The following is a 27,500-nucleotide window of genomic DNA, read 5'->3' on the forward strand; positions in this document are numbered from 1 at the left end:
TCACATTGCTAAAACGATATATTGTGCAGTGCTAAATTTTATTATAAATACCACATTGATTACACAAATAAAATAAAACTAAAATAAAGTAAAAAAAAAATGTACACGTATAGAGAAGAGCTAGCTCTAACATGGTCGCCTACTGAAGCTGAGCAGAGCTGCACTCGGTCAGTACCTGGATGGGAAACCACATGAGTAAGCTAGGTGCCGGAAGTGGTGTTCAGGGCGTTCACCCTTCGATCTGCGTGCATCCTAACGCCCCAGTATAGCAAAGGGGACTCTATACTGCTCAGTGAGCGCTGTCTTTCAGATGAGACATTAAACGGAGGTCCTGACACTATGCGGTCGTTAAAAACTCAACATGTCCTTCGAAAAAGAGTAGGGGTTTAACTCTGGCATCCTGGACTAATTTGCTCACTGGCCTCAGTCCATCATAGCCTCCTTACCATCCCCATATCATAATTGGCTTCATCACTTTGTCTGCACCAATCAGCTGGTGTGTGGTGTGCGGTCTGGCGCAATATGGCTGCCATCGCGTCATGTATAAAGCACTTTGAGTGTCCCGAAAAGTGGTATATAAATGTAAGGAATTATTATTATTAGGATGAATCTAAATACAGCTGTAAACAGAAATGAGTCAGAAATGTTTTAAGCTTGTGTCAGTTGTGAGATGTTGTAAGGAAGGACATCAAAATTTGTTTTGCTGTGTTATACAAAAACTTATGTATTACAACCCAAACTGTAGCTGTATATCCATATCCTTTTCATTCACTACTCGTTAATCTGCTGTGTAAAATGGAGTAAATGGATTTATTCAATAACACTCATTCATCATACCAAGCATTCCTGTTAGTCATGTAGAACGTATTGAAATATAAGGGAATATAAGTCTTGACAAAAACAGAACACCAGTGATCAAGTGATATGCATATAACTAAAACCCATGTTAATAGCAGGTTAACAGGCCTTACACTAAAATACCTTCTATATAAGACAAAAGTATGAATAACAGATGAATGCACAGAATAGAATTAAAACTAATGTCTATTAATCCTTTTTTAAATTGTGTATAAGTGTCTCGTGCATAGAGACATGCAGTTGTAAGCTGAATTTGGCAGTGGCTGCCAAGCCCCTAGTTCTGTTTTCCATAAAGAAAATAACTGCATCTTGTTTGCCCCCGAAAGGCCCTTCCCATTACGGCCGACATCAAAGTAGCGTACAAGCTAAGCAGCTTGATTCCTTGCAGACCTCACACACTCCACAAGAGAGCCAACAGCTTGGTGCCAGAGCTTTCAGTCTGCTTGCAATACACACAGACAGTTTGGTCAGAGAAACACACACGGAGAGGCCGTATATAAATGAGAACCACCCATTCGTTATAGCCTCAGTGAAGTGTCCGCGTCTCAATAAGACTAGAACAGTGAGAGAGCGCGTATTCATCTGGAGTTTACCATTAAGTGATAAATCAAACTGAGATCAGCCCACCTGCAACAACTGACCATTCCAAACAAAAATACCGCCTTGACGGATTATTCACAAAGACATTCTGGAGTAATCGAGGACCACTTCCTGTTATGATTAAGATTAGGTTTGCAATATTAAAGCTTGGAAAGCATTTGAGAATGAAGTCTGTTCAAGTAGGTTTTCTGATGAATTCTCGCTATAAACCTTTATCAATCAAATGAAAATCTCTCATGCTGGGTTCAGACTACACAGTATTTGCGCCTGTTGTGATAGTCACCATGTCAGGGCATGTTTGGTTATGTCTTGTTATTTCAAAGACGAGAAACATATGAGACTACACATTGACCAGTCACTGTTTGATGTTTTTAATGATGTGCATGATGTCACCACAAGAGGTGGAAGTAGTAATTAATTTGTAGTTAATAATGAATACCATGTATGGCTGCACGATATGGGGAAATTATGCAATATTGTTGTTGCTGTTATATTTCTTATGATATATCAAACTTATAAAATGCAATTTTTTTAGCTATTTAAAAAATAGAAGTATTTTACAAGTATAAAATACAAGTATAATTTATATATAAAAATAAGCAAGTAATAAGTCTGAGCTAATTATCATTCATTCATTCATTCATTTTCTTGTCGGCTTAGTCCCTTTATAAATCTGGGGTCACCACAGCGGAATGACCCACCAACTTATCCAGCACGTTTTTATGCCGCGGTTGCCCTTCCAGCTGCAACCCATCTCTGGGAAACATACACACACTCATTCATACACAGAATCATCCACTACGGACAATTTAGCCAACCCAATTCACCTGTACCATATGTCTTTGGACTGAGGGGGAAACCAGAGCACCCAGAGAAAACCCACGCGAACGCAGGGAGAACATGCAAACTCCACACAAAAACGCCAACTGAGCCGAGCCAAGGTTCGAACCAGCGACCTTCTTGCTGTGATGTGAAAGCACTACCTACTGCGCCACTGCGTCCCCTTTAGCTTATTAAATTTAATGAACATTTTGATTTTAAACACCACAAATAACTGAAAAATTCAGATTCTTATTAACAGTTGTCATTTTCTTTTCATTTTTCTCTCGGCATTAATATGTCTCTTCAGCTCTAGGTTCATCTAACAACACCTACTTGAGAGGTGGGGACAAAGGTCATAACTGATTGGTCAGATTTGGACAAACAACCAATGCAGGCAGCACACAAAGGCTTGGCACATAAAATTAATTTCATTTATTGCACTTCTCTGTGATAAGGATATTAGGTACACTTTCATTGTGATAATGATAATTACTCAATATGATGTACATTGCCTTACATCCTGGCAGCTTTTGCACTGGCTGCCTGCTCAACTACAAATTAAAATCATCATATATTGCGCCCGATCCCAAAGGTAGTTTATAAACAGTGTTGGTGAAAGTTATTTTAGAAAGTAGTGCATTACAATATTGAGTTACTAACTTAAAAAGTAACGAGTTGCGTTGCTTAGTTACTTTTTATGGTAGGTAATGCATTGCATTACTTTTAAGTTTTTCTGACCTGACTGAGGCTCGATATCTTTTAGAACTTGCACAGGGGATGTGGAGAACTTCCTGACCATAGAGCTACACATGCTGTATATACACATTATTCATTCATTCATTCATTCATTCATTCATTTATTCATTCATTAGTTTTCATTCGCTTTTCCAGGGCCGGGTTGCATTACATTTCTTTAAAAAGTAACTCAAATATTACTACTTAATTCAGAAAAGTAATGCGTTACTTTACTCGTTACTTTAAAAAGTTATATTATTACATAACTCACGTTACTCACTCACTTGTAATGCGTTACACCCAACAAGGTTTATGAATATGACAACTACGTCAAAACAGTTATGCCAAAATTGAGGTGATACTATGTTGCCAAAACATTAAAACATGCTTTGTTGTTGAAAACACCCACTAATGATTGGAAAGGTTTGTAACATTGAATTAAACATTACATTTTAAAGTCCAAAGATATATTCTATATTCTACACTTTCCCTCTTTTATCATTTTTAGTTCAGAGAAAAAGAAATGACGATGAGAAATAGGAACTGAAGAAACCAGACTCAAACCAGAGTTTCTTACAAGAGAACCGCAGCTCAATGTATTCCTGTATGGTGCTAGTTGCTAGGCCACTGTCTGACAACATTCGCCATCTTTGATAAGACGAACCGAACAGCTGGGGGTTGTCCATCACCAAGCATTTAAACAGGAAGACAGCTGGCAGAACTAGCTGTGCAATGCCTCAGTTGAGTTTTTAAAAACACAATGCATTCAGGGTTCCCTGCCTTCAACCAGTGCATTTCCATTATATTTGCATGGACATTTCTATTTGCATCCAATCATTATGAGGATGCTTTTATGCAAAATAATTTACGATCATATAAGAAGTAACATGTTTCGCAGTGATGGGCTACAGCTGGAAGGGCATCCGCTGCGTAAAACATATGCTGGATAAATTGGCAGTTCATTGCACTGTGGCGACCCCAATTAAAAAAGGGACTAAGCCAAAAAGAAAATGAATTAATGATAGGAAGTAACTTTATTAGTTCTATATCGTTTACATCACACAATACATAACAAAAAATTGTAATAATCATTACAAATATATATTTTTGTTAAATAATATTCCAATTTTCCCTTCATTAATATCATAAATTTAACATTTTTAATAAAAAAAATTCATTCATTCATTAAGTTTCTTTCGGCTTAGTCCCTTATTCATCAGGGGTTGCTACAGCAGAATAATACACCAACTATTCCAGCATATCGTCACCTTGGAATAATAAGGTTCTATCCGAGTTCTGAATGATTTTGAGATATTGAGCTTCAACGTTTTTGCATTCCATAGCAAACAATTGATGTGTAACATTTGTTATTCAAATAAAAAGTCTTAAAATGTGAACAACTTATAAAACAAATCATAATGTAAATAAGATGTCATTTAATAGGAATATGTCAATAACTTACTTTTGACAAAAATGTTAGATAGAACCATATAATTCTAAAAGTGACGATATGTTACAGCAGATGCCCTTCCAGCCACAACCCAGTACTGGAAAACAGAGATAGACTCTCACATTCACACACAAACACTACGGCCAATTTAGTTTACTCAATTCACTTATAGCTGTTGGGTAAACCGGAGCACTCGGAGCAAACCCACGCAAACACAGAGAACATGCATGTGTCACCATAATTTCAAAATTCACTTTTCAAGTTTTCCTCAATAGCTGTGAGAATATTGTGAAATGCCTTTTTTAATCACAGCTCAATTTTGCGGTGAACTGGGTCATGGTGGTCAGACACTGGTGGGACAAGCATCTTCCTGCTGTTAACTTGGATTTCTCCTACTCAGCAGGTGGACGGTGTAGCAAGGTTCGGCTATAATCTGCCTCAGGCGTGCACTGTTTGATGCTGTCTGCTAGGAAACTGACAAAACAAACTGTATTAATAGCTCCAGCCGGAGCCAAGAATGAGGAATCTGGAGCGTGAGCTGCCAGAGAGTAAGGGAGACCCCACAAAAAGGGAGCGACAGAAGGGGGGGCACAGAGAGCAGAGAATGGAACGAGTGGTTTCGGCGGGTGTTCGATAACTCGCAGGTAAAGGCCAAGGGTGCCACAGATAGAACTGGGGACAAGAGATCTAGGGAGCGGCTACGTTTTATGGCCGATTTATGTAACCTTAGTGAACCCGAGCTTTGGAAAATGGAACAAATGAAACTTTAGATCCACGGCTGCATGACTGCAGTGTGCCAGCTAAATCCATGGTGAGGAAATACACAATGTAGCCCAATGCAACCCCAAAGGCCTGTTTTACTGCTAGGGACAATGTGGACCCAAAGTCGCTCTCTGTAAAACCGCTAATTCTCGTTAAGTCACTTTATACTGCTATTTAACAATGCTGGACGTGCTGCCAGTCAACAATTGGCAAAACTGTGTATTCATTACTGCATGTAGAAAATATTAAATATCAGTGGAGTATAATATTGTGCAAAACAATGATGTTCAAAATGATCTCAAAACTCTTTGGCAAAAACACATTTGAAATGAATGCTTTAATAATAACTTAAGAATCATTTTAGGTTTATATCACTCAAAAAGGGGCAACATAGGGTAGCACAATCGGCTCACAGCAAGAAGGTTGCTTGGTCGAGCCCCGGCTGGGTCAGTTGGTGTTTCTGTGTTGAACTTGCATGTTCTGCCCGTGTTCGTGTGGGTTTCCTCCGGGTGCTCCGGTTTCCCCCACAATCCAAAGACATGTGCCATAGGTTAATTAAATACGCTGTAGTGTATGTGAGTGTGTTTAAGAGTGTGTGTAGGTGTTTCCCAGTGTTGGGTTGCGGCAGCAAGGGCATCCGGTGCATAAAACATAAGTTGTATAAATTGACGGTTCATTCCGCTGTGGCAACCCCTGATGGGACTAAGCCGAAAAGAAAATGAATGAATGAATCACTCAAAAAAAAAAATGTCTGTGCTTAACCTTTAAAGACATTCATACTTTCACACAGCAAACATTTATACATTTGAAATAAATGCAGTTGCTTTGCATGTTCTATTCATCAAAAACAAACTTGAGAAATATATTGACAAACATATAATATGGACAAATGCTTTTCCACACTGATAATATTAAATAAATGGAACTTGTCAGAATGATTTCTGAAGACTGCTTTTTCCCATCAAAGGAATAAACTGCATAATATAGGGATGCTCCGATCAGGATTTTTGCAACCGATACCAAGTACCGATTCATGATGATCTCCAGATAGAGTACCAATTCTGATGCTTCAAGCTTTATTTAACTTTAACATTGCAAAAAGCACATTTTCCCTCTCAGTGTGATACTTGAGTGGAAATCTCTCCTTAAATGAAGAATGCTGCATATAATCCCTCAAGCACGTCTCTTATAACCATTTAGTGTGGACGTGATGGTCAGAAATAGCTTTACAGAAAATAATAGATAAGACAGATAGAACATTTGGTAAGAAAAATGACTAACAATAGAATTTGGAAATACTGCAAATTATGCAAGAAAAATGCAACATGTGCATATTTGATGCATAAGAAGTTAAAATGAATTTTCCTCTGCTTGTAAACGAACATTTGCGATCGGTTCATGTGATCGGCCAGATTGGCGAGTACCGATCGAGTCATTAAATGTGATTATCTTATGATACTGATCTCCGGACGATTGATCAGAGCATCCCTAACATAATGTATTAAAATATATTTCATTTACAATAATTCTTCAAAATAGTAGTATAATAGCTATATACTAATAGTATTAGTAGCTTTTACATAAGAGGCAGCTGTCAAAAATATTTAACAATTATAGCAACAACAAACTTAAAAAAATTTAATTATGTGTTTCTATAATTTAAAACAGTGTGGGAAAACATATATTGATAATTATGTATTGCATTGGCATATTTGACTTCTTCCATTAAACCCCATAAAATCCATAAACCTCCATAAAATTGACAACACTCAGAGATCCAGCTCCTTCTTTCTGGTTACAGGTTTTTAGTATCAAGCTATGGTAACTAAACAATATAAAATAAATTCAAATCAGCAACCATTAGACATATAAGTATGGCATAGATAAAAGGTGTTTCTGTTACTTCTATATTTTACATTTTATAGATTACTTTACAAACGTATTTATGGGGGGGGGGGGGGGTATCACTATGTGAGTTTTTGTGTGGCACTGTTATGAAATGAGGACTCTTGACTGCGAATCAAATCTTCCTTCTGGTATAAATAAAGTAACCTAATCTAACCTAATCTAAACTACAGAGTATGACTTAAAAGCTGGCTTCTATGTTACAACCAAGGGGGGGAAAAAGGAACAATTTGAGAGCAAATAAACACCAAGAATGTACTAGAAGACTGGAAAAAATATCAAGACATGGAAATGTTCTGGAAGAGCTGTTAATTACATTATAATGGGCATACCAGATCAATGTCGGCCTATTCTACTGGACCTCTAAACATTACAGCAATGTGATGGCATGCGAATATCATATTTTAATGAGCCTAAAATCAGAGCTATCCATCAAGTCCTATGTGCTTGCCAAAATCGGACGAAAACATTTCCCAGCCAACCACACTGTCCGTCCTTTATTTCTATAATAGAGCATCACCGGCCTCAATCTTTGAGAGCAGTCTCACAGTTCTTCAAGAGCCCGGCACACCTTCTAAAGCAGACCAAATATTACATAACTTCAGAAGAGCACAGATGCCCAGAATCAACTCAAGTACGGCTGGCAGTTTACCCTTATTGTCTGCTTTATTTGAACAGCCTGTTATTTGGTCTGCTGGATATTCGAAACAGTTTTATTTGGTCTGCTCTATTACTCTATTGTTGCATGCGAACAGCTATCATTACATGCTGCCAGTTATATTATCCTGTATACAACTGTTGCCAAGACAACTTACATAATCATAACACAGTCCTTCATTCACAGTTCTGACTTTTCCATCATACGGGATGTTAGCGAACAGTAAGAAACAGAGTTGATTTCATCATATGATGACTGGCAAATGATGTTTCTTCCTGTGTAACGTCTTCACTTAACACATTGTGAAGCGCTGCACTATTAGAGCCCTGAGCTTAACCAGTTTATATATGCATACTTCAAGATTACCTATTGACAAATAGGCAGTAAAATAGGCTATTTTTTTTTGCTGTAAAATACCTTTTTTGAAGAATAAATAGTTATACTAAATTAGGGCTGGGCGATATGGCAAAAATGTAATCTCGATAATTACTTTCCATATTGAAGAATAACACTATATATATTTTGAAATAAATTGTTAATGCTTCCAGATTTAAAAGAGTAACTCAACAATCACTGAAGCCACAAAAATTAGAGGGTCCATTAAATGGCATAAAAAATTTGGCTGATAAATTGTTGGTGGCTGAAAATTCGATGAATCAATATCAGCACACTTTTAAATTCTCATTGTTGCACATTTCTGCTGTTCTGAGCGCTGTTGAGTATGCTTTTAAACACCGCTGATTTGCCATTGTGTTCACGTTCTCAACAGAAACGACTGTAAGTTCGGTGAAGGTGATCTGTGAAGGTCATCAGTTCACTGAACTTCTGTTGAGCTTGTGAACAAGATTGCAAATCAGGGGTGTTTAAAAACATGCTCAACAGCGCTCAAATGTTAGCGGGAAATGGACATTTTTTAAATTTCGGTATCAATTGGTAACGAACAGTATCGTGACAACACCATCCATAATATACAAATAGTGGGAGGGGTATTTGTCTTCATTGTTGGACACTCATCTTCGTATAGTGCTATTAGTTTTATATAAGATTAAGATTCTTTTCATGTGACTTGTCGGATATTTTCAATAAACAAGGGTGTCAATAAAACATAAAAACTTTACAGTAATAACAAAAATGTAAAATTTGTGAAAAATTCAGAGACAAAAACTTAACGGTTGATTCACATGGGTATCAGCATTAACGCTTCCCATTCATTTTGAATGGGGTGACGTCAAGCGTTGCCGAACTGAATTGTGGATCGGCGTTGCTCGCAGCATAAGTTAGGAATTTATCAACTTTTCAAACACCAAAGGAAGCATCAGCCAATTAGATCGCTTTAAGCAAATACCCCAGCTCAGACAGCAGCCAGTTGTGATCTAATTTCATTGGCTAATGCTGCTATGACTATCACGCCAACTACAACTTTAGACACACCCTGCATCAAGCGTTAACGCAGATGCCTCGTGTGAATTGGGTGTAAAGACTGGTTTATACTTCTGCGTTGAGTGATTGGCGTGACCCACGAGACCTGCGTTGCACGTAGTACATTTATACCTCTGAAACGCTAGCTGGCAGTGAGGTTTTAAGTTCCTTTGTTGAGTTTCTTCGTTGATGTTTTGTTTTTTCTGAATGCTCCCTTACTGTACAAACAGCTAAAACTTACTCATTCTGAGGAGGGACCGGCGTACTGTATGTGCAACAACATTAATCATAAGGCAAACATAAAACAAAAGTTTTCATCTGGAGCTCCTTCACGGGACTTAACACTTTTAAACACCCACTTTCAAACACCACTTCAACTGCTCCCGCTCCACACTAGTCACTGCTACCGAGCTGACCAATCACAGAGCCTGCCATGTGCATTGTTGTAACGTGTAGTTACATTTTTTGAGTAGTGCACGTCAACGCCGGCATTAGCCACGGCGAGGGGTATGCAACCACACAAAGGTAGCGCCTGAGTATACGCATGTGCTTGATGCAGAAGTATAAATCAGCCTTAACAGGTGCACGTCATGAGCTTGAATCACATGATTTTGAATGCGGTCTTGACAATTTAAAATAAGCATATGTAGGACAAAATGTATCAAGATCCTGTTTATATATATATGCACAGATTAAAAAAAAAAAAAAGTATTGTTATTTACTAAAATTTCCAGGTGTAAAATAGACCTGAGGTATTTATTAATGATTTTATGACTTTTCTATTTAATTTACAAGAGCTGTAATTTATTGAACTATGCTTGACACCACAGGATAGTTTTAAGATTTGGCTCGAAACATTTTTTAAATGTGATAACAGCAGTTTTTAAAACTAGAAGTCCATAAAAACCTTAAAATGTTCAACCATTTACTGCGTTTTAAATGATGACAATATTAATTATATTAGCTTTTGCCATGTGTGACAATAACAATGCAACGGCACATCAAAAACACATATGAACAAATTAAACTGAATTGGTAAAAACAATCAAATTCAATAAAAGCATATATAATCGGATAACCTCTGAGCTCCTAACATAACTGTTTTTAAAGGTTTATCAGTTACTCTTAAAATCCATTTTCCTGTGGAGTTTTTAACTTCTGCAACAGCTTTTCTGCTCTACAGCCGGGGTAAAAAAAAACACAAGCAAGGCTCTGAACTTGCATTAATCAAGTCGCTGTGAGGCAATTACAGTAACAGCTGCAAAAATGCTCACTAGCGCACATGAAAATATGTCAACTGAGACGATGATGTATTATATGAGGACGTGCAGTCATTACAAACAGTAACATTATTGGAATTCAATGAGTGCCAAGTGAAGTTGACCCATATCTACAATTACAGTTCCACAGACATACAGATGGTGTTTACAGCACTAAGATGGACCATTCACACGCTCAGATGAAATATAGTTGACTACTATCAGCTGTTTTGCAGAGCCTTATTTTCACACTAGAAGTATTACGTATAATTATGTGAAATGTTCACTTTGTCTTTGTTCTATCACAATACTCTTGGCCAACACTTACGATAACAATCTGATTAACAGCAGGTGCTTGTTTTATATAACATATTTGTATATTAGCAAACAAACATGCAATAAACATGTATTGTTTGTTTACATTGCAAGCAAATGTTGAGATTTACAGTTGACATTTGCATGAGGTGGAATAAAGCAGTAATTACAGGAAGGCAATTAGTAAGACATTCAGCAATAAATAAATAAATAAATAAATAAATTTATGTTAAAAATATATATTTAAAAAAAACTATATTTATAAATTCGTTATTCTGCCAATCATGGTGGTTTTCTATAACTAACACAACTTTTTAGATAGCATGTTTACTAATAAAAACAAAAGACACGGCTGCCCAATTTATTTAAATAAAGTTAAGTGACACTTTAATGTGCAATTTGTACTTTGTATGTTGAATTTATAGATTACACTAAAAAATAACGCTAGTTTCTAGTGGCCGAGCCGAAAATAAACGTCGCTAACTATTTAGCAAACCCATGCTAACCTGATGTCTTGCGAACATGCCAACTTTAAAGCCAGCCTTTTCCCGTACGTGCCCGCCCTACACTTACTACGATTGGTCACTCGCGCGTCTATCAAAGATCCCCAATTGCTGTTTGGCCACAACACACGTCAATCAATACTGTTAGTCATGTCTCATTGGCGGACGGAAATCCCACTCAAAAGATGGAATTCACGGACTTTCGGTGTACAGGCCGCTCGTACTCCCCCCGCTAGAAAACAAAAGTATGCAAAAAAGGGACTTTGAAGCAAACTAAGTAATCGTGTCCAATTTGCCTCTTTATGTATACAAGAAAACGTAAATACTTACACTATATGAACACTCGGTAGCATAATTGAATACAGTGTTGACAAAAAATAAGGTGATAAATGATGGCCAGAGGTACTTTTCTATCCCTGAGATTTTCTGCTCTCGCTTGTCAAGAGCTCTGAGCGAGCTGCAGTGAACGCGACTCCGTCTGTAGCCCACTGCCAATCTGACAGCCTCACGAGCGCCTCTTAAAAGTTACTCGCGGCCACAGACGAACTTTTTAAACGCATATTTACAACACTTAGACTCTGTTTTTAAGTCTACACAATCACAGAAACCACATTTTTGACAGATGAAGAATGTTTACAAACTTACCACAGCGCCCCTCTATCCCTCTCTCTTCTCTCTCTCCTCTCTTGGAATCTGACACGCCCCTCCCCTTCAAATATCGCGAGATTTTGCTGTCAGAACACAGCCTCCCAACACTCACCTGAGGTGTTTTTGATCCTGCCAACGTGGTGGTCGATGGCGATGCTGTGAGGTACGGTATAATTGACACATTACAGAAACTCATTTATTGACTGTAATGTGGTTAAAGTTTTGTTAAGTCATTTAAACGTTAATGTGAATCTGTTCAGTAATATAAAATGGCTTAATACTATCTGTATTTCGAGAGCTAAATGCAAACTTATTTTTGTTCCTTCCAGTCTTTTCAGAAAATCTTTTAAGCCAATTATTACACTTCTCGGGGGGTTTCAATCAGAGATGATAAAATAGCTATATTATAAAATAATAATACTGTATATTTGGTATAGGTTTTTCCTTGAATATAGCCAATGCTGCTGATATGGAATTAAAACATGAATAAATAATATAAAATAATATATTATAAACATAACGCGCTCTAACAGAATTTAAAATGTATTTAAAATTGTAAAAATTAATTCAACTTAAAATAGTTCAATATAATTAGTTCATGTAGTTAGTTTGTAACTAAAAGTAAAATATATATCTAGTATTCTCATTACACTGTGCTCTGTTTTTATTTATTTATTATGATTATTATCACTATTATTCATTCATGAATTTCCCTTTGGCTTGGTCCCTTAATCAGGGGTTGCCACAGCGGAATGAACCACCAACTTATCCAGCATATGCTAACTTTACATAGCAAATGCCCTTCCAGCCACAACCCAGTACTGGTAAAACATCCATACACACTCATACACTATGGCCTATTTAGTTTGTTCAGTTCACCTGTAGCGCATGTCTTTGGACTGTGGGGGAAACCAGAGGAAACCCACGCCAACACGGGGATTAATATATTAATATTATAAAAATAATTTTATATTAAGCTCTAACTTAATTTAAATGCATTTAAAATGGTAAAACTTAATTAAACAAACTAATTTAATATATTTAATGTAGTTTTGTAAAATTTGAAATATATGTTTAGAATCCTCATTTCATTGTGTTCTGTTTTTATTTATTATCACTATTATATTATATTCCCAGTTTTAGTAACAAAAAGTGAAAGTATCTCCATAGCATCCACATTTGTTGTATTACATATTTATATGATTATTATTATGGATACTAGTATTATTATTCAAACCCTAAAACTGTCATGAACATTATTTTGTTGCCATCTCTGAACTGCAGACTCTCTTATCTAATCCTCTACTATTGAGTTTAAAATAGCCATTTTGTTATCAATAAAACTAAAGGTAATCTAAACTAAACTAAAGGTTTAAGGCTTTGAAGGAGAGGAAGACCAGCCTGCAGAGGGCCTTTATTCAGTCCTACTGTAGTTTCCTTCCTGACTGATTTACATTCTTTTGAGGAGGACATCCTGTGCTTGGACAGAAGTTTAAATAAAGCATGATGGAAAATGCAAACAGTCCTAACTGAAATGTTAATTCACAATAAAAATATGCTTTCCTCATTATTATATTGCCTATTGGGAAACCAAAAAACATGCTTTAAAGTGATAGTACTATGCAGAAAATCTTTTCACTGTTAATAATACGTCTAAGTAAATAAAGCTAAACAACACTTTAGTAAATAAAGGTAATTAAAACAGATTAAGCTGACATATTTCCTGAAAGACAGTCTTTTTCTTTCATGTAAAATTAGAATGTTGTTTTATTGTTTTAATTTTACAAACAAGGCATATTTCTTTAGCTTTATCTGACTGATTTCAATCAAGTTGTATTCTGGTGCCCTCTACTGGTTACAATTATAAACACAAAGCTCGTATAAAGTTTTTATGTTAGTGGTGAAGCAATTACATGTGCACTTAAACATTCACTTCTATTTTTTTAAGGAAATAACTGCAGTAAAACACTTGAACAATGCATGGAGGCTTTTACTGGTTAGTCTGCATGCATGAAACTAGATGTAAGCACTACATACGTCTTAGCAATAGAACAACAGAGAAAAGAAAACAGAAAGAACAGCTGCGAAAAATCTCTTGGGGTTCACAGGATGTGACACAAGTTGACCTGTATTAATTTAAGACATCCTATATACGGTCTGCCAATATCTGGAATGATCATGCTAACATGACATAGTAAATAAAATGAACAATCCCAATATTGACACAGACGATTTATGTTTTCACCTCAAACGTAAAAGCAGAGCTCATCTGCAAGTCATCAGCACCAAACAAAACAAAAGTAATGCAATCCAACACTCTAAATCAGGTAGTAAAGTTGTTTACATGAGCAATATTTATAATAATGATTGTGATTGATGGCCAAAAAATAATATGTTGTTTTGAAATCTGCTTAAAAAGTAAATAAATGTAAAATGATGTTGCTCAGTTTTAACTTAAAAAGTTTAACTTATAAAATGACTTAACACAAACAAAAAAAAGTAGATATTTATTTGAGTTTAAAACTTAATCTAAAGGCTTCGGTTATCAAGTGTAAAACCACCAAATCCTCCGGCATAAATAAAAATTAAACAAAGTAGTATGAAACACAAATTTAATACATGACGATTATAACTTAAGTGCTATTAAAGTGTTAATGATTTCCATCTTTTTGCGATTAGAGTGTTTCATATATGATCATCACCTGCTGTATTAAGCTGATTATTAATCCTCTCGCCGAACACACCGACATTTCTCCACACAAACCCAATTCTGAATTAGTTTGATGACATTATTATAGCAAATAATAAAAAAACGGGCCACTTCCTGACATGTTTACCCACTGTCTCCTATATAGACAACCAGATTTCAGCTCAGAGTCCGGTTTACAATCACATGTTCACATACATGGAAAACATCTATGCCTAATTCACGTCTCAGTCTCTCAGGAGCACATATTCTTTAACAGACTCTGGTAAGGGAAGCTGTTTGACAGCAGACGGGAGATACTGCACTCCTAAGCTGCTGCGGACAGCACAACGGGCCAAGGCTCGCAATGAAGGTGGCTGGGCTACCAGGCTAGTGAGTCGGGCCAGTAATTGAGGATCTTTACTGAGCTCACGAGGTAATGAGCCATCGGCTCTGCGGATCTCGAACCTCCCAGCAGCACGGCACAACAGATCCAGACACTCCTCCTCCTGTTCCGTGCCCAAACCGCGAGCCAGCAGAGCCACCAGCCGCGAGATGGGCGTCTGGCCCTTTAAGTTGGTGACGTGAACCAGAGCGCCGTATTCCAGGAGCACACGAACGCTCTCTAGGTTTCCCTTCATCGCTGCCCAGCTGAGAGGTGTGTCGTTGTTGTAATCGCGGACGTTCGGGCAGGCGCCGCTTTCTAAAAGGGCCCGTACACACTCTGGGTTATCTTTGAAGGCGGCCCAGTGCAGAGGGGTGTCCTTGTTGCCGTCCAGCGCATTTGGGTGGGCACCGTACTCCAGAAGCAGCTCCACACAACCCTCGTCTTTCTCTGCTGCGTAATGAAGGGCGGTGCGGTTGTAGCCGTCCAAGGCGTTTACCTGCATGGCGGAGAAAGGGAGTTGTTGAAAAATTGATCACAAAAGATCAATTGGTTGTTTTATTTATTGCCACATCAGCAACTTATAGATATTTCATGGCAAGATCAATTTGGATAAAAAATATTATTACATAATAATAACAACAAAAAATTCAGAAGTCAATGAGTGATGTGATCAAAAACATGTAATATTTTACATTTAAAAACTTTAAGTATGAAATTCACTTTTATATATGATCAGTAATTGACATTTTTCCCTAAAGAAACTTTTAAAGTCTCAGTATAAAGTCCTTGTCTAGTAGTCTTCTAAATGTCACATTCTAACAACGCAAGTTTTAAAACAATTTTGTCTACAAAAACTTTCCACCAAGAGTCAAGTATACACCTTTTCGACTGTGTACTTGTCTATCTGTGCCTATGTGTGTGTAGTGTCTTTCGTTTATCGTCCTTATTGTTTTTCACATTTTGATTGTCTAGTGAATGGTATATTGTTTTGTATTTTGTTTTGGAGTATGTTGTTGTATTTTGCACTGTCTGGAGCTCCTAAGCTTTTCACTAACCAAAGTACACATGTTGCTGATGTTGTGACAATTTAAACTGATTTTTTGGTAAGGAAGCTCATAAAAGCAGTTCTGGCTAAATATATTACTAATATTTTCTAACTGTAAATTTAGTTATTCAATACTTGAAAAAAAAAATCATCAATTTTCAATTTCAGTTTAAATATTACAATACTGAATTCATACAAATTTATATAACCAATAATATAATATTTTTATTTTTAATTAAAAAAAAGATATATATATTATAATATAAAATTTTTAACGAGCAACATTTTTTTTTCTTTTTTAGAATTGTTACCTGCTAAAACAATTCATGGGGTGACAACAACATATAGTGATTTTCATAAACAAACATCTTTAGAAATATATTTAGTAACTTTGTAGAAACTAAAGATACCAATATGTATAGTTTCACTCCTGTGCGATATTAGTTCTTTCAAAAATCTTTTCTGATGGCTGTTTAGTAAAGAGGGTTTTTAAACACATTGTTAAGCAGTAGTTTTAGTAACTATTTTCTAAGAACTTTCGTCTTTCCCATAATAGCAGTGCACAGTATTTTACTAGTTATTTTGCAAGATACTAGTATTCAATGAAATGTAAAGGCTTAACTAGGCAAGTTAAGGTTAATCAGTAAGCTCATTAAAGAAAAGTGGTTTGTTTTGTAGCCAACTGGGGGAAAAAAATAATAATATTGACCTTAAAATCTTAAAACTGCTTTCTTTTCAGTCGATATACAATAAATAAAACATTTTCCAGAAGAAAAAATATTTCAGAAAAAAACTATGAAAAATACAAAGGAGGGATTTTAAATTTCCATATACACATGTATTCAAAATGTAATGAAAAATGTCTATATTATATTAGCAATTGTAAAAAAAATAAATAAATAAAAAATAAATAAATAAATAAATATATATATATATATATATTTTTTTTTTTATACAAATATAATAATATTATTATTTTTTTAATTTTTATTAATTAAAAAAAGAAATCTACAAAAAGAAATGTAATATATAAAATCAACATAAATGTAAATGTATGTTCCTCTGGCTTTCTTTGTTCGGGGTGGAGGTGCTCTTCAGGTGACATTATTAAATCGAACTAAATCAGTTTTCATTTTACTAGAACAGCAGCAGCATTCTCTGCTCTGCTTCCTGTCTGATATGCAAAAATATTGTCATGCTGTATTCTTCTTTTTTTTCTTCATCTATGTAAAGCACAATATACATTGTAAACGTTCTACAGAAATAACTTGACAAATAACTCATTTCTAAGAACTGGGCACATTTATGTTAAACTAGATTTCTTGATCAAGTAATCACTTACTTGTCACTGAACCATTAATAACTTAACAGCAAAGTGTGTAATTTCACTGCTGCCAGCGACACCAAAATTGCACGCTTCAATTTCGAACTGTCAAAACACTGAGTTTAGAGAACTGACTGCAGCTTCAAGCTCTCAAAGAAAGATTGTAGTCCCGCTGGCTTTACCTCAGCACCTTTCTCCAGCAGAAGCTCCACACAATCGGCATCGGCCACCATACAAGCGCAGTGCAGCGGCTTCAGTGTTCCATGCATCCGGTTCACATCTGCCCCCTGTAAAAAAAAAAAAAATACAAATTTTTATTGACTGTACTAAATGAAGCACTTTGCACAGCTCTGGTAACACAACTCACCCGGCGTATAAGGTCTTCTACATTATCATGAGGGAAGGAGCGAATGGCTGCTATGGTTCGAATGAGCCGCTCGGACAAGGAGTATTTGCTCTGAATACTCTGCATGATGTACCACATAGTAGAGCTCATGTGGAACTAAAGGACATTTCACCCAGACCGGGTGATGCCACGCAGAGATCAGATGGCTGTGAAAAAAGCAAGAAAAACTGTTAAAGGGGTGGTCCACGACTATATCATATTTTAATCTTTAGTTGATGTGTAATGTAGCTGTGTGAACATAAACAACATCTCTGAATGTAATAGGCTCAAAGGGAGACATTGGCTTTTACAGAGTTAGCTTAGCAAAGCCTTGAGCGAATGAAATTAGGGGACTACAAAAAACACGTCCGGGCTAGTGAGATCATAAACGCTTCAGGGGTCCGTTCTTCGTACCTCACTTAAATGAGCTAGGATAATTTGAAAGATCCTGGATCTTTTAATCTTGATAACTGATCTCTGGTTAGTTTGGTTCTTCAAACAAGTTTGCGATTCAGATTAAAATGTCTGAATGAACTGATCTGAGATCGCTGTGCGTGTTGTGAAGGACAGATCTATCGATCCTCAAAATCATGATCAGCAATGCAAAGATTGGCTGACGGCACAGCAGCATAATAACATCATCTGATTAATATTCATTTATCCAAGTGAGCAAAATTACATAAAGTTTGTTGTAAACGGTTTGTTAAATATGATACGCAATAACTTTGCACCTTTGTTGTGGGCTGCAGGCTTTACACTTTCATGTGTCAAGAGTATTTAGCAATTTATTTAGTTTTACAGTTAGAGCGTTTTTTTATTATTATTATTATAATAGCCATAGTGGTATTATAGTAGCCGGTTTCATAATCGGTGTAAAGAAAACCTGGATGTTTACAAAAGCATTTTGATATTGTAGTGTTTGCAATTTTTGTGAAGCATCAAATCACCGTCATTTTAGCTGTGAAAACAGGTTTATAACTGCAATGTATTATTGCTTTTTTTTTTTTGTCGCATATTGTGCATGTCTATTACACACAAATTGTACTAAAGCGATCTTAAAAGTTCATATCAATAATTGTTCTCTTTGAACCACCAGGTGGCAGTCTTTGTCATAATCATGTTCATCTTAATCATGTTTATATGAAATGAGCCTGCTCTCAAGCAGGTTTGAGCTACTAGAACTGTTGCTATGACAACAACTCTCGAATCAGTTTTGAAGAACGAAACGATCCTGGATCATGTTAAATTATCAATAACCAAATCCAGCTAACTGAGTAATCCACATACGAAGAACAGACCCCAGGTTACGCGCATTCACCACATGCATACACCCTGTGCAGTAAAGGGGCATGGCCAGAGGCACTGTTATGTAGCAGAGAAAGCTAAAATGCCGTCCAATCGCTGCCTTTTCCACAGAGCTTCTTCTGTTTCTGTATCTGAGCTTCCAAAGGACATGACACAAATACAAAAGTGCTTACAGTTTAATTTTAATAATGTTCCAGAGAATTATAAAAAATATATTGCTAGCATTTGACAAAGGATAGCTTTCAGAATATCTCCCAGTTCAGTGCTGGATTTTGCTAAAAACTCCTCAAAGAAGGAGCAGCTCCAACCATGATAGTTGAAGCTGTGGTTTGTGAGCCACAACCTGTTGTTAAAATTGATTGATTACATGCACAGGGTCTAGCGTTAACAGTATGTTGTAGCGAGGACTTAAACAACAGGAAATGCTGTTTAACACCGTTAACAATTTAGCTATAAATTCATATTCATCCCTCAAACCCCTGTAAACACACACAATCTTCACCAGCGCTGCAGTATCTCTCTATACGGCCGCTTTTCCTGCGTTCTACATCTCAAATAACAAACTCGCAAAAGATATGTGAACATTTCATATAACTTACACATGCTTAATTTGAACATATGTGAAAGACACTTGTCAGATTTTTTTTCAAATTATTTTATCCCTTTGTGTGGTTTTCTTTCCGATTCGGGCACAACCTGATATGGCTAACAGCTTCTCTGACTGACAGTGTTTACACAGCACAAAAGTGCGTGCTTGTAGGGGCATAACTTTTTTCCTGGTGACGTGGAGCTGACCCGCAAATTACAGCACATCATGTTAGCTGACCAATCAGAGCTTTTTGAGGGCGGGCCTGTCAGAGAAACTAGGACAGCCATGTCCAAACTCAGTCCTGGAGGGCCGGTGTCCTGCAAAGTTTAGTTCCAAACCCAATCAGACACGTCTGGGCTAGCTAATCAACCTCTTACTAGGCTTTCTAGAAACATGTGCAGGTGTGTTGAGGCAAGTTGGAGCTAAAATCTGCAGGACACCGGCCCTCCAGGACCGAGTTTGGAAACCCCTGAACTAGGAAATATGACAGTCATTTTTATGTTAGCTGAGTAGCTGTATATAATCAAAGTAAGATATACGAACAAATAATGTGATTTTCAACATATGAAGCAAGAGCACACATTGCTTTGCATCTTATAAACATAACCAAGCCTTAAAAATACACTCTTCACCAGCCCTTTAAGATTAGAATGATGTTCTTTAAAAGCAATAGCAATATATTACAGCTTTTTGTTCACTCAGGGGTGTGTGCATGTAGAGTGTGGTATGAAGAACAATATACATTTTTTTTCTCCTCATCACATAGCAGATCACAAATGCATATATTTTAAATAAAAACGAATAAAAGATTCAAAAGGTGTCAATAAAATCCATATTCTGTATATAAATGCCACTATTTCCACTATGAATAACATCTAAATACACTGTTTATTGTACATTAAATATGGTGTAAATGGAATATATTGCTATTTGCAATTAATGTTAATAGCATGATGGATGTAAAAACGTATATTTTCACTTGGTGTAAATTTCCACTTAGATCAAAAAGCATTTCCTCCTAGTGGTACTTGATAAATGCAGTATCTACCTCTACAAACGATGCTGCAATATAGCATTTCCGTACATAGTACCTAAAGCTGCTGCCTATGTCTATTATTATTATTATATCATAATATTTTATTATATAATATTAAACCTATCAAATTCAAATCGATTCATTACATATGAAATTATTGTTAAATGAATGTTAAATTAAATAGATATTCATTACAACATGAAAATAAGTGCATAGTAAACTGATAAACTGAATGATGAAATGATTACAATTTTCTTTTAAGCTATTATACATATTAATATGCATTTATGCTAATTATCTTTTAAACTATTTAGAAATACAAATAAAGCAAATATTAAATGATACACAAACTATTCACACATCTTTAAAAAAGCACTTTGACAAAAGTGGCTGCAAAATATTGGTAAAATTAAGTACATCATATCCTAGACATAAATATTTACGTTTAGGTTAAATGTTTACATTTTTGCTTGCATTTGTTTATAAGTGAAATACATAATCACTAATTTCTTATATTCCAATTTCCAATATCTATTTATTCGTACATTATTATTATTGTCCGTGTTAATCAGTTTTCTTTTTGGCAATTTTCGCTCTTCCATATAGACGGTCAAATCAAGCTTGAGCGATGGAAACAATTGAAATGTGTTTATGCCAGAACAAATGTTATTCTCGTGTAGTAGGTGCCTGACAGACCCGTCTTTGTCTTATAAACGTCCATCAAAGCATGCAGTAATTTTGATTCCAGAAATATATGAAGCTCGGTCTGCTTGTTGTTCGTCTTGTCTTGCTGTCAGCAAAGGTCGCCTGACAGACCAGCTAGCGAAGACGAACTAAATCGAATCTAAACATGACAGCTTCACAACGCCAGAAAACAAATATGTCTGACTGCATCTGAAATTCATGTTTTTAGCAAGACAGCCTTGTATTTATGTTTATTACTGCTTTCGGTATGTGCCCAACATGAGGGAACTAGCCGTTTTCAGAGCTAGTTTCGACACCCGGGACATGAAAATAACACATTTTCTTACCTTCAAAACTTCCTAAACGTTACTGCACCATAAAAAAAGCAAAAGCACAAAGTAAATGATATAATCAAAGACAGTCAAGTGTTAAAGCGGTACCTGCACGAAGTGAAAACAGCTGCAGGTTTGTGGCTAATCTGCCTGTGTGGCTGCTCAACACAAACACAGTGACGTCACGAGAGGAAGTGACAAACAATTTGAAAACGCCATTTCTCCGTCTGTATTTTTTGGCACGATACATTTGTAATGTGGAAATGCGGCTGGTAATAATGCTAAAATGAGCTACGCGCGTCTTAATGTGTGAGAGGCCATTCTTCACATACCGTCCTGTTCGTGCCAAATATAGACGCGATGGGCCCCGGGCTGAAGGTCCCTCAGTCGATGCCACTTCATGTCATTCAGTTACAGTAGACCACCGCTGAGAATAGAAAGAAGCAGTAAATATAGCAATGTCATAAATCCTTAGTTTTTTTTCAAGTTTAGTGCAGGTTAATGGGAGTGTGAAGATTATGGGACTTTTTTTCTAGAAACGTACGTTATTTGTTTTTGAAATACAAATAAATGCAACAAATAAAAAAAGGTTTAATCCCAAAATAATTCGAAAATGGACAGATGGTTGATTTCTGCGAGTTGTTCTGTAAAGGAATATGTCATTCATTTGGTTCTCAGATTGTTTTTCTTTATTGAAAACACTTCACAAATTTACAAATCCTGTCATTGTCCTTGTCCTCAGGCCAATTGAACCTACAGCTTTAATAGCTTTGTTATGCTAAAAACTGTTATTTGGGAAAAAATAACTCATTGCAATAACTTCAAAAATAGCAAGTTGTTATCGTTCACATCAATTGGTTGAAAACATGAAATTATAATTAAATTCTATAAATAAATGTCCTGTCACATTTATATGTATATATTCATATATACATCTATAGACACTTATTCACATTCACACACTACGGACAATTTAGCCTACCCAATTCACCTGTACCGCATGTCTTTGGACCGTGGGGGAAACCGGAGCACCTGAAGGAAACCCACGCGAACGCAGGGAGAACATGCAAACTCCACACAGAAACGTCAAATGACCCAGCTGAGGCTCGAACCAGCGACCTTCTTGCTGCGAGGCGACAGCACTACCTACTGCGCCCCTGGTCGCCATACACACACACACACACACACACACACACACACACACATATATATATATATATATATATATATATATATATATATATATATATATATATATATATATATATATACACACATACATATACATATATATATATACACACATACATATACATATATATATACACACACACATATATATATATATATATACATACATACATACATATATATATATATATATATATATATATATATATATGTGTGTGTGTGTGGATGTATGTATGTGATTGTATGCTTGTTTAAGTGGTTTTCAAGGACACAAAATTGTATGACAAGGGTATGACCTTGTACTCTATTAAGGTGATTTATGAAGAGGACAAACACTAAAGAAACCATACTTAATGAAGTCTTTTGACATTGAAAATTTGCCACAGTAGGTATGTAGGTAGTAAGTTGTTTTTACAGTATAAAATACATTAGGTTTATGGAGAGTCCTCGTAAACCACATATACACACCTGTGTGTGTGTGTCCACAGTAAGATATTAGCATTGTCACAAAAAGTATACATCAAATAGATCATAGCTTCCATTATACATTTTACAATGCATACATTATATCATTTCAGGCCTGTAGCCAGCCTGGTGTAAAGGTTTTCTTCTGAAAATGTGAAACTCTTTGCAGTTAATCACCTCATTTTCTATTTAACTGTGGAATTTAAATACTGCACTTTAGTGACATTAAGCACCATTTTAGTTAGTTTAGCTTGTTGGATCGACAAAACTGCACTTTTTAATGTACCAAAAATATTCCCTAAAGATTTAGAATAAAGAAATATGAATTAAGTACTTGTTTTTCAAATGCAAATTTATTACATCATGTATCATAAAAATAGTAATCTGTTAAAGTTTTTAATTAAAACAAACTGTAGCATATTGTCATTTATTAGACAAATAAACTGGCCAGCACATTTAACTGTCCTCAGTCAGAATTTGGCCCTTTGAATAAGAAAAAATGTAAACATAATAATACTAATAATAATAATGTGGGTTTTTCTATCCTTTCTTGTACAAAGTACATTTGAAAATTTGTGAATAACAACAATAGCCTAGTATTCAAATTCATTTTACTATGGGCCGCTTTTGACGCTTCACTCCTTTTCGAGAATAAGCTTCAAGAGTTAGAATAAAAGTTACTTGTAAAATCTTTCCTCCATTTCTCTTAAGTCAGATTGTGTGTTTTCTTGCACAGCTGGATGTTGGACTTGTGAATAATATTTGTTTGTATCAGTCAAAACTGATTAGCTGAAGTCACACCAAAGCAACAGCCAACAGAGGATTCTGTTGGGTCTTAATGACTTTTTCCCATGCCTTTTTTTCACTATTTATGATGGCATAGCAGTTAAAATAGCACAAATGAGTACAGGACAAATTCTGGACCTTTGTCAGCAAGGAGTGGGTCTTCCAAACGACTTCAACCACCCTAGTTACAAGCCTGAATTTGATTTAAAAAAAAAAAAATGATAGCAAAATTTGATAAATGTGACCAAAGACTGGAGTGATGACTGCTGAATAATCTGTTATCACATAAATACATTTCATTTTTAAAATATATGAAAAGAAAACATTTTATATTAACAAATATAGAGTTCAGATGCAAAAACCTCTAACTGCTATCTGAAATTTTCTCTTAAATTAGCATTTCTATCAGCCTGCCATGTTTGTACAAGTATTTCACTTTAAAGGCAAAAAAAAAAAAAACTTATTTGTTACTATAAAAAGTAAAAGATTTCTGAGCCTACACACAAAAATTGGAGAAAAATGCTAAATTTTAGAAGAAAATATCAAACAAATATCAAATATATATAACTATTTGAGTCAATACACATTATATAGGCAAGGTATCTTCCCAAACATCTAACATCTGAATGGTAGTTCACAATCAAGAAAAAAAGTAGTGACCAAATTAAATTTCTTTTGAATATTTAGATGTTTATTATAACCAACTAATAGCCTTAGGGCTTAAAACAAATGATCAAGGTTTTATAGTTGTTTTCATATCAAACATAAACCTCTAAAGTGCAACACAAAATAGTTCAACACCAATGAATCAAATGAACGAGTCAAGAGTAAGGCCAAAACAAAATAATTTATTTTCTTTTTGTGACATTTTATGCAGACAGCTAGAATTTAGTGTCTCACTTCAATCCATTATTATATAATTCTTCCCTTTGCCACACCAACCCCTAAATCAATTAACAGTAATAACCCAAACATTAAAGAGAAATTTGCTATTTTCTGAATATTTTTGCAAGCCTGTCAACATCAATATCATTACCTTATGCTCCTAGTATAATTTCACATTACATAATAAGATTTTTTTTTAACAAGTTAGTGCATTTCATTATCCTAAACCACTAGCTGCTCATATTCATTAATGAAAACAAGAAGAAAAAAAAAAGCCCCAGTGATTTGTTATTTACCGCATTACTAAGCCTCTAGTAAATGCATCAAGTATTTTCTCTGCTGAAATCTCAAAAAAATATACAAATATGTTAAATCTGTGATTCTCTCCCAATGTCCTTTTGTACATAGTCATGATAACAAACTTACAAGAGACGTGGGGTGGGGGGGTGCATTAATATATGCAGCAAAATTAAAATAAATTAAAAAATTGATTTTTAAAAAGCAATACTTTACAATGAATTGAACAGCAATACTGAATCCTCTTGATTAAACGTTTAAATAACAGCACCAATTCACCACAGCAGTATTTTTTCTTCTTTTCTTTTTGTAGTGAACGTATCCCTGCTATTCGTATTCCCCACTTTAGTCACCATCAGGTACCATCTACCAACGCAACTGCCAATTTCTAATTACCCACACACTTGCCATCCTATTTAAAAAAAAAACACACACGCTGGCATTGGCGTAGCAATGACGACACTCACATTACCATGGCAAAGCTCTAAAAAACCTTGCTGCGATCATCACGAGAGGATTTAGCACAGATATTGCCATTTATCATCCAACAGTCAAAACGCTCACACGGAAAAAATGTCCAATTTTAAATTAGGGGGGGTTGTATTACAATTAATGGAGGACACATTCAGGGGATACCAAACATATAACATTCAATTCTCCTTTGAATTCGATCTCTTTCATCTATAAAACAGTATGAAATGATCAGAGTTTGGTGAAGACAACATTTAAGCTTTGCCAAATTGGAAGTCAATGTAAAATTTGAGATCAGAAACCGATTGAAGTGACTGGAATGAGATGAAATATGTCACCCTGAGTCAGAAAACCCACTCTGGGCATTACATTTGCACAAATTAGCTTCCGAATGACTGGAAAATTTATGATTTCTTCCAGTGAAATCCAAAAAGTGATGAGGATTAATTGGAAAACGATTGATTTGATATAACAGTGGTAAGCATGTCTCATTTTAACAGTGATGGATAGAAACTAAACCGTAGATCTGCTTGACCTATATAGCATCATGACCAACAGCTCCATCCGACTCTGAACGTACTGATTATTAAAAGAAGAAATAAGAACCGATCTATTAAGCGATCGTGATTCTTGCCTTGCGTTTGCCCAAACCTCCACCATCTTGTTGTAAACACAGTCAAGAGTCTGACTGATTATCAGGATATTTGAGCATGCTCAGAATCAGCCCAGGAAGGAGAATGCACATAATAAACAAACAAATGAGAAAAAAATAGTGGACAAATCTGAGATGACACAAAAGTTGATGAGTGCCTATGTACCTGACTGTTACAGTTATCATTCACAGGCTGTTGGTTACTCAAACTAACTACAAAAACAATGACAAAAATCACACATAAAAATTAAAAAAAGAAAGAAGAAAAGAAAAGAGAAATCACCCATCAGCAAATCAGTGACATAACAGCATCATAATTGGCAGGCTTTGACTTCATGACAGTAGGCTATATATTTGAATCATTAACAAGGCTCCAAAATTGATCGTAAGTAAATCCGAGCGCCCGTTACAGATTAATCACGAGCTACAGTATGTCACACAAACTAATGCAAAACTCCAGACCAAAATCAGCCCTAAAGATACTTAGCGAAATATTCCACTCTCAAGCACGCGTCGCGTATTCTACACGGGAACTAGCTCCCCGAGGAGTCAACTCTACAGCAAACCACATCCTTCCACACAAAAGGTTCATTTACATGGTCAAACCACTCCGGGAGTCGAGCGCCCAGTGTGCCGTGACTGCAAATGAAGCAAACCAAAAGCAAAGAAAAGAAAAAAAGATGAATCATTGCATGTCAAAGTGATATCTTTGTATAGGTACATGACATCGTTTATGCATGTTCCTTTTCTTAGTGCATATGCTCTTTGCAGACCACCATCAGGGCCATCAGACCGCCCGCTTTCTCCACCTCTCCCTAATAGAGCTAAGAGAGGCCGTACTCAAAAACCAAACAAAAATAAAACTCACATGGATTTACATTCTGAAGGGACATTGTCAGGTTAGAAGCATGAAATGTTTTGTTTTTTTCTTATTTTTCCTATTTGATGGTGTCCTTCAGCAAGCAACAAATGCTTCCAATTTCTGATGCCCGTTTGCCTGGAAACCCCAGTCTGTGCATTGTCACTTCATGAGACTTTTCCTCTG

General features: G+C 35.8%; 3 protein-coding genes across 7 annotated transcripts in view; all 3 read right to left on the bottom strand.

Annotated features, from left to right (window-relative positions):
- The window catches only part of atf7a (activating transcription factor 7a), a 51,600-nt gene extending 39,616 nt beyond the window's left edge, over nt 1–11,984 (bottom strand). Inside the window, exon 1 of one of the 2 annotated variants that reach the window (XM_073938619.1) lies at nt 11,932–11,984. The gene's annotated coding sequence lies outside the window, so the exon portion shown is untranslated. 2 annotated transcript variants of the gene reach the window in all.
- Nucleotides 11,985–13,670: 1,686 nt separating this feature from the next.
- asb8 (ankyrin repeat and SOCS box containing 8) lies at nt 13,671–22,134 on the bottom strand. 3 transcript variants are annotated; one of them, XM_005162227.6, is made up of 4 exons: nt 22,041–22,134; nt 17,745–17,929; nt 17,560–17,664; nt 13,671–15,504 (listed from the first exon to the last, which is right to left on the bottom strand). In XM_005162227.6, exons 2-4 carry the CDS (start codon nt 17,871–17,873, stop codon nt 14,869–14,871), a joined length of 870 nt encoding a protein of 289 aa, XP_005162284.1. In that variant the 5' UTR covers nt 17,874–17,929; nt 22,041–22,134; the 3' UTR covers nt 13,671–14,868.
- A 2,844-nt stretch (nt 22,135–24,978) lies between these two features.
- larp4aa (La ribonucleoprotein 4Aa) overlaps nt 24,979–27,500 on the bottom strand; it is a 39,543-nt gene continuing 37,021 nt past the window's right edge. For both annotated transcript variants that reach the window (NM_001423566.1, XM_009296950.4), the window contains one exon: nt 24,979–27,500. This exon is cut by the window's right edge and continues 556 nt beyond it. The gene's annotated coding sequence lies outside the window, so the exon portion shown is untranslated.

The sequence above is a fragment of the Danio rerio genome, chromosome 23 (genome assembly GCF_049306965.1).
Source record: "Danio rerio strain Tuebingen ecotype United States chromosome 23, GRCz12tu, whole genome shotgun sequence".
Lineage (NCBI taxonomy): Eukaryota > Metazoa > Chordata > Actinopteri > Cypriniformes > Danionidae > Danio > Danio rerio.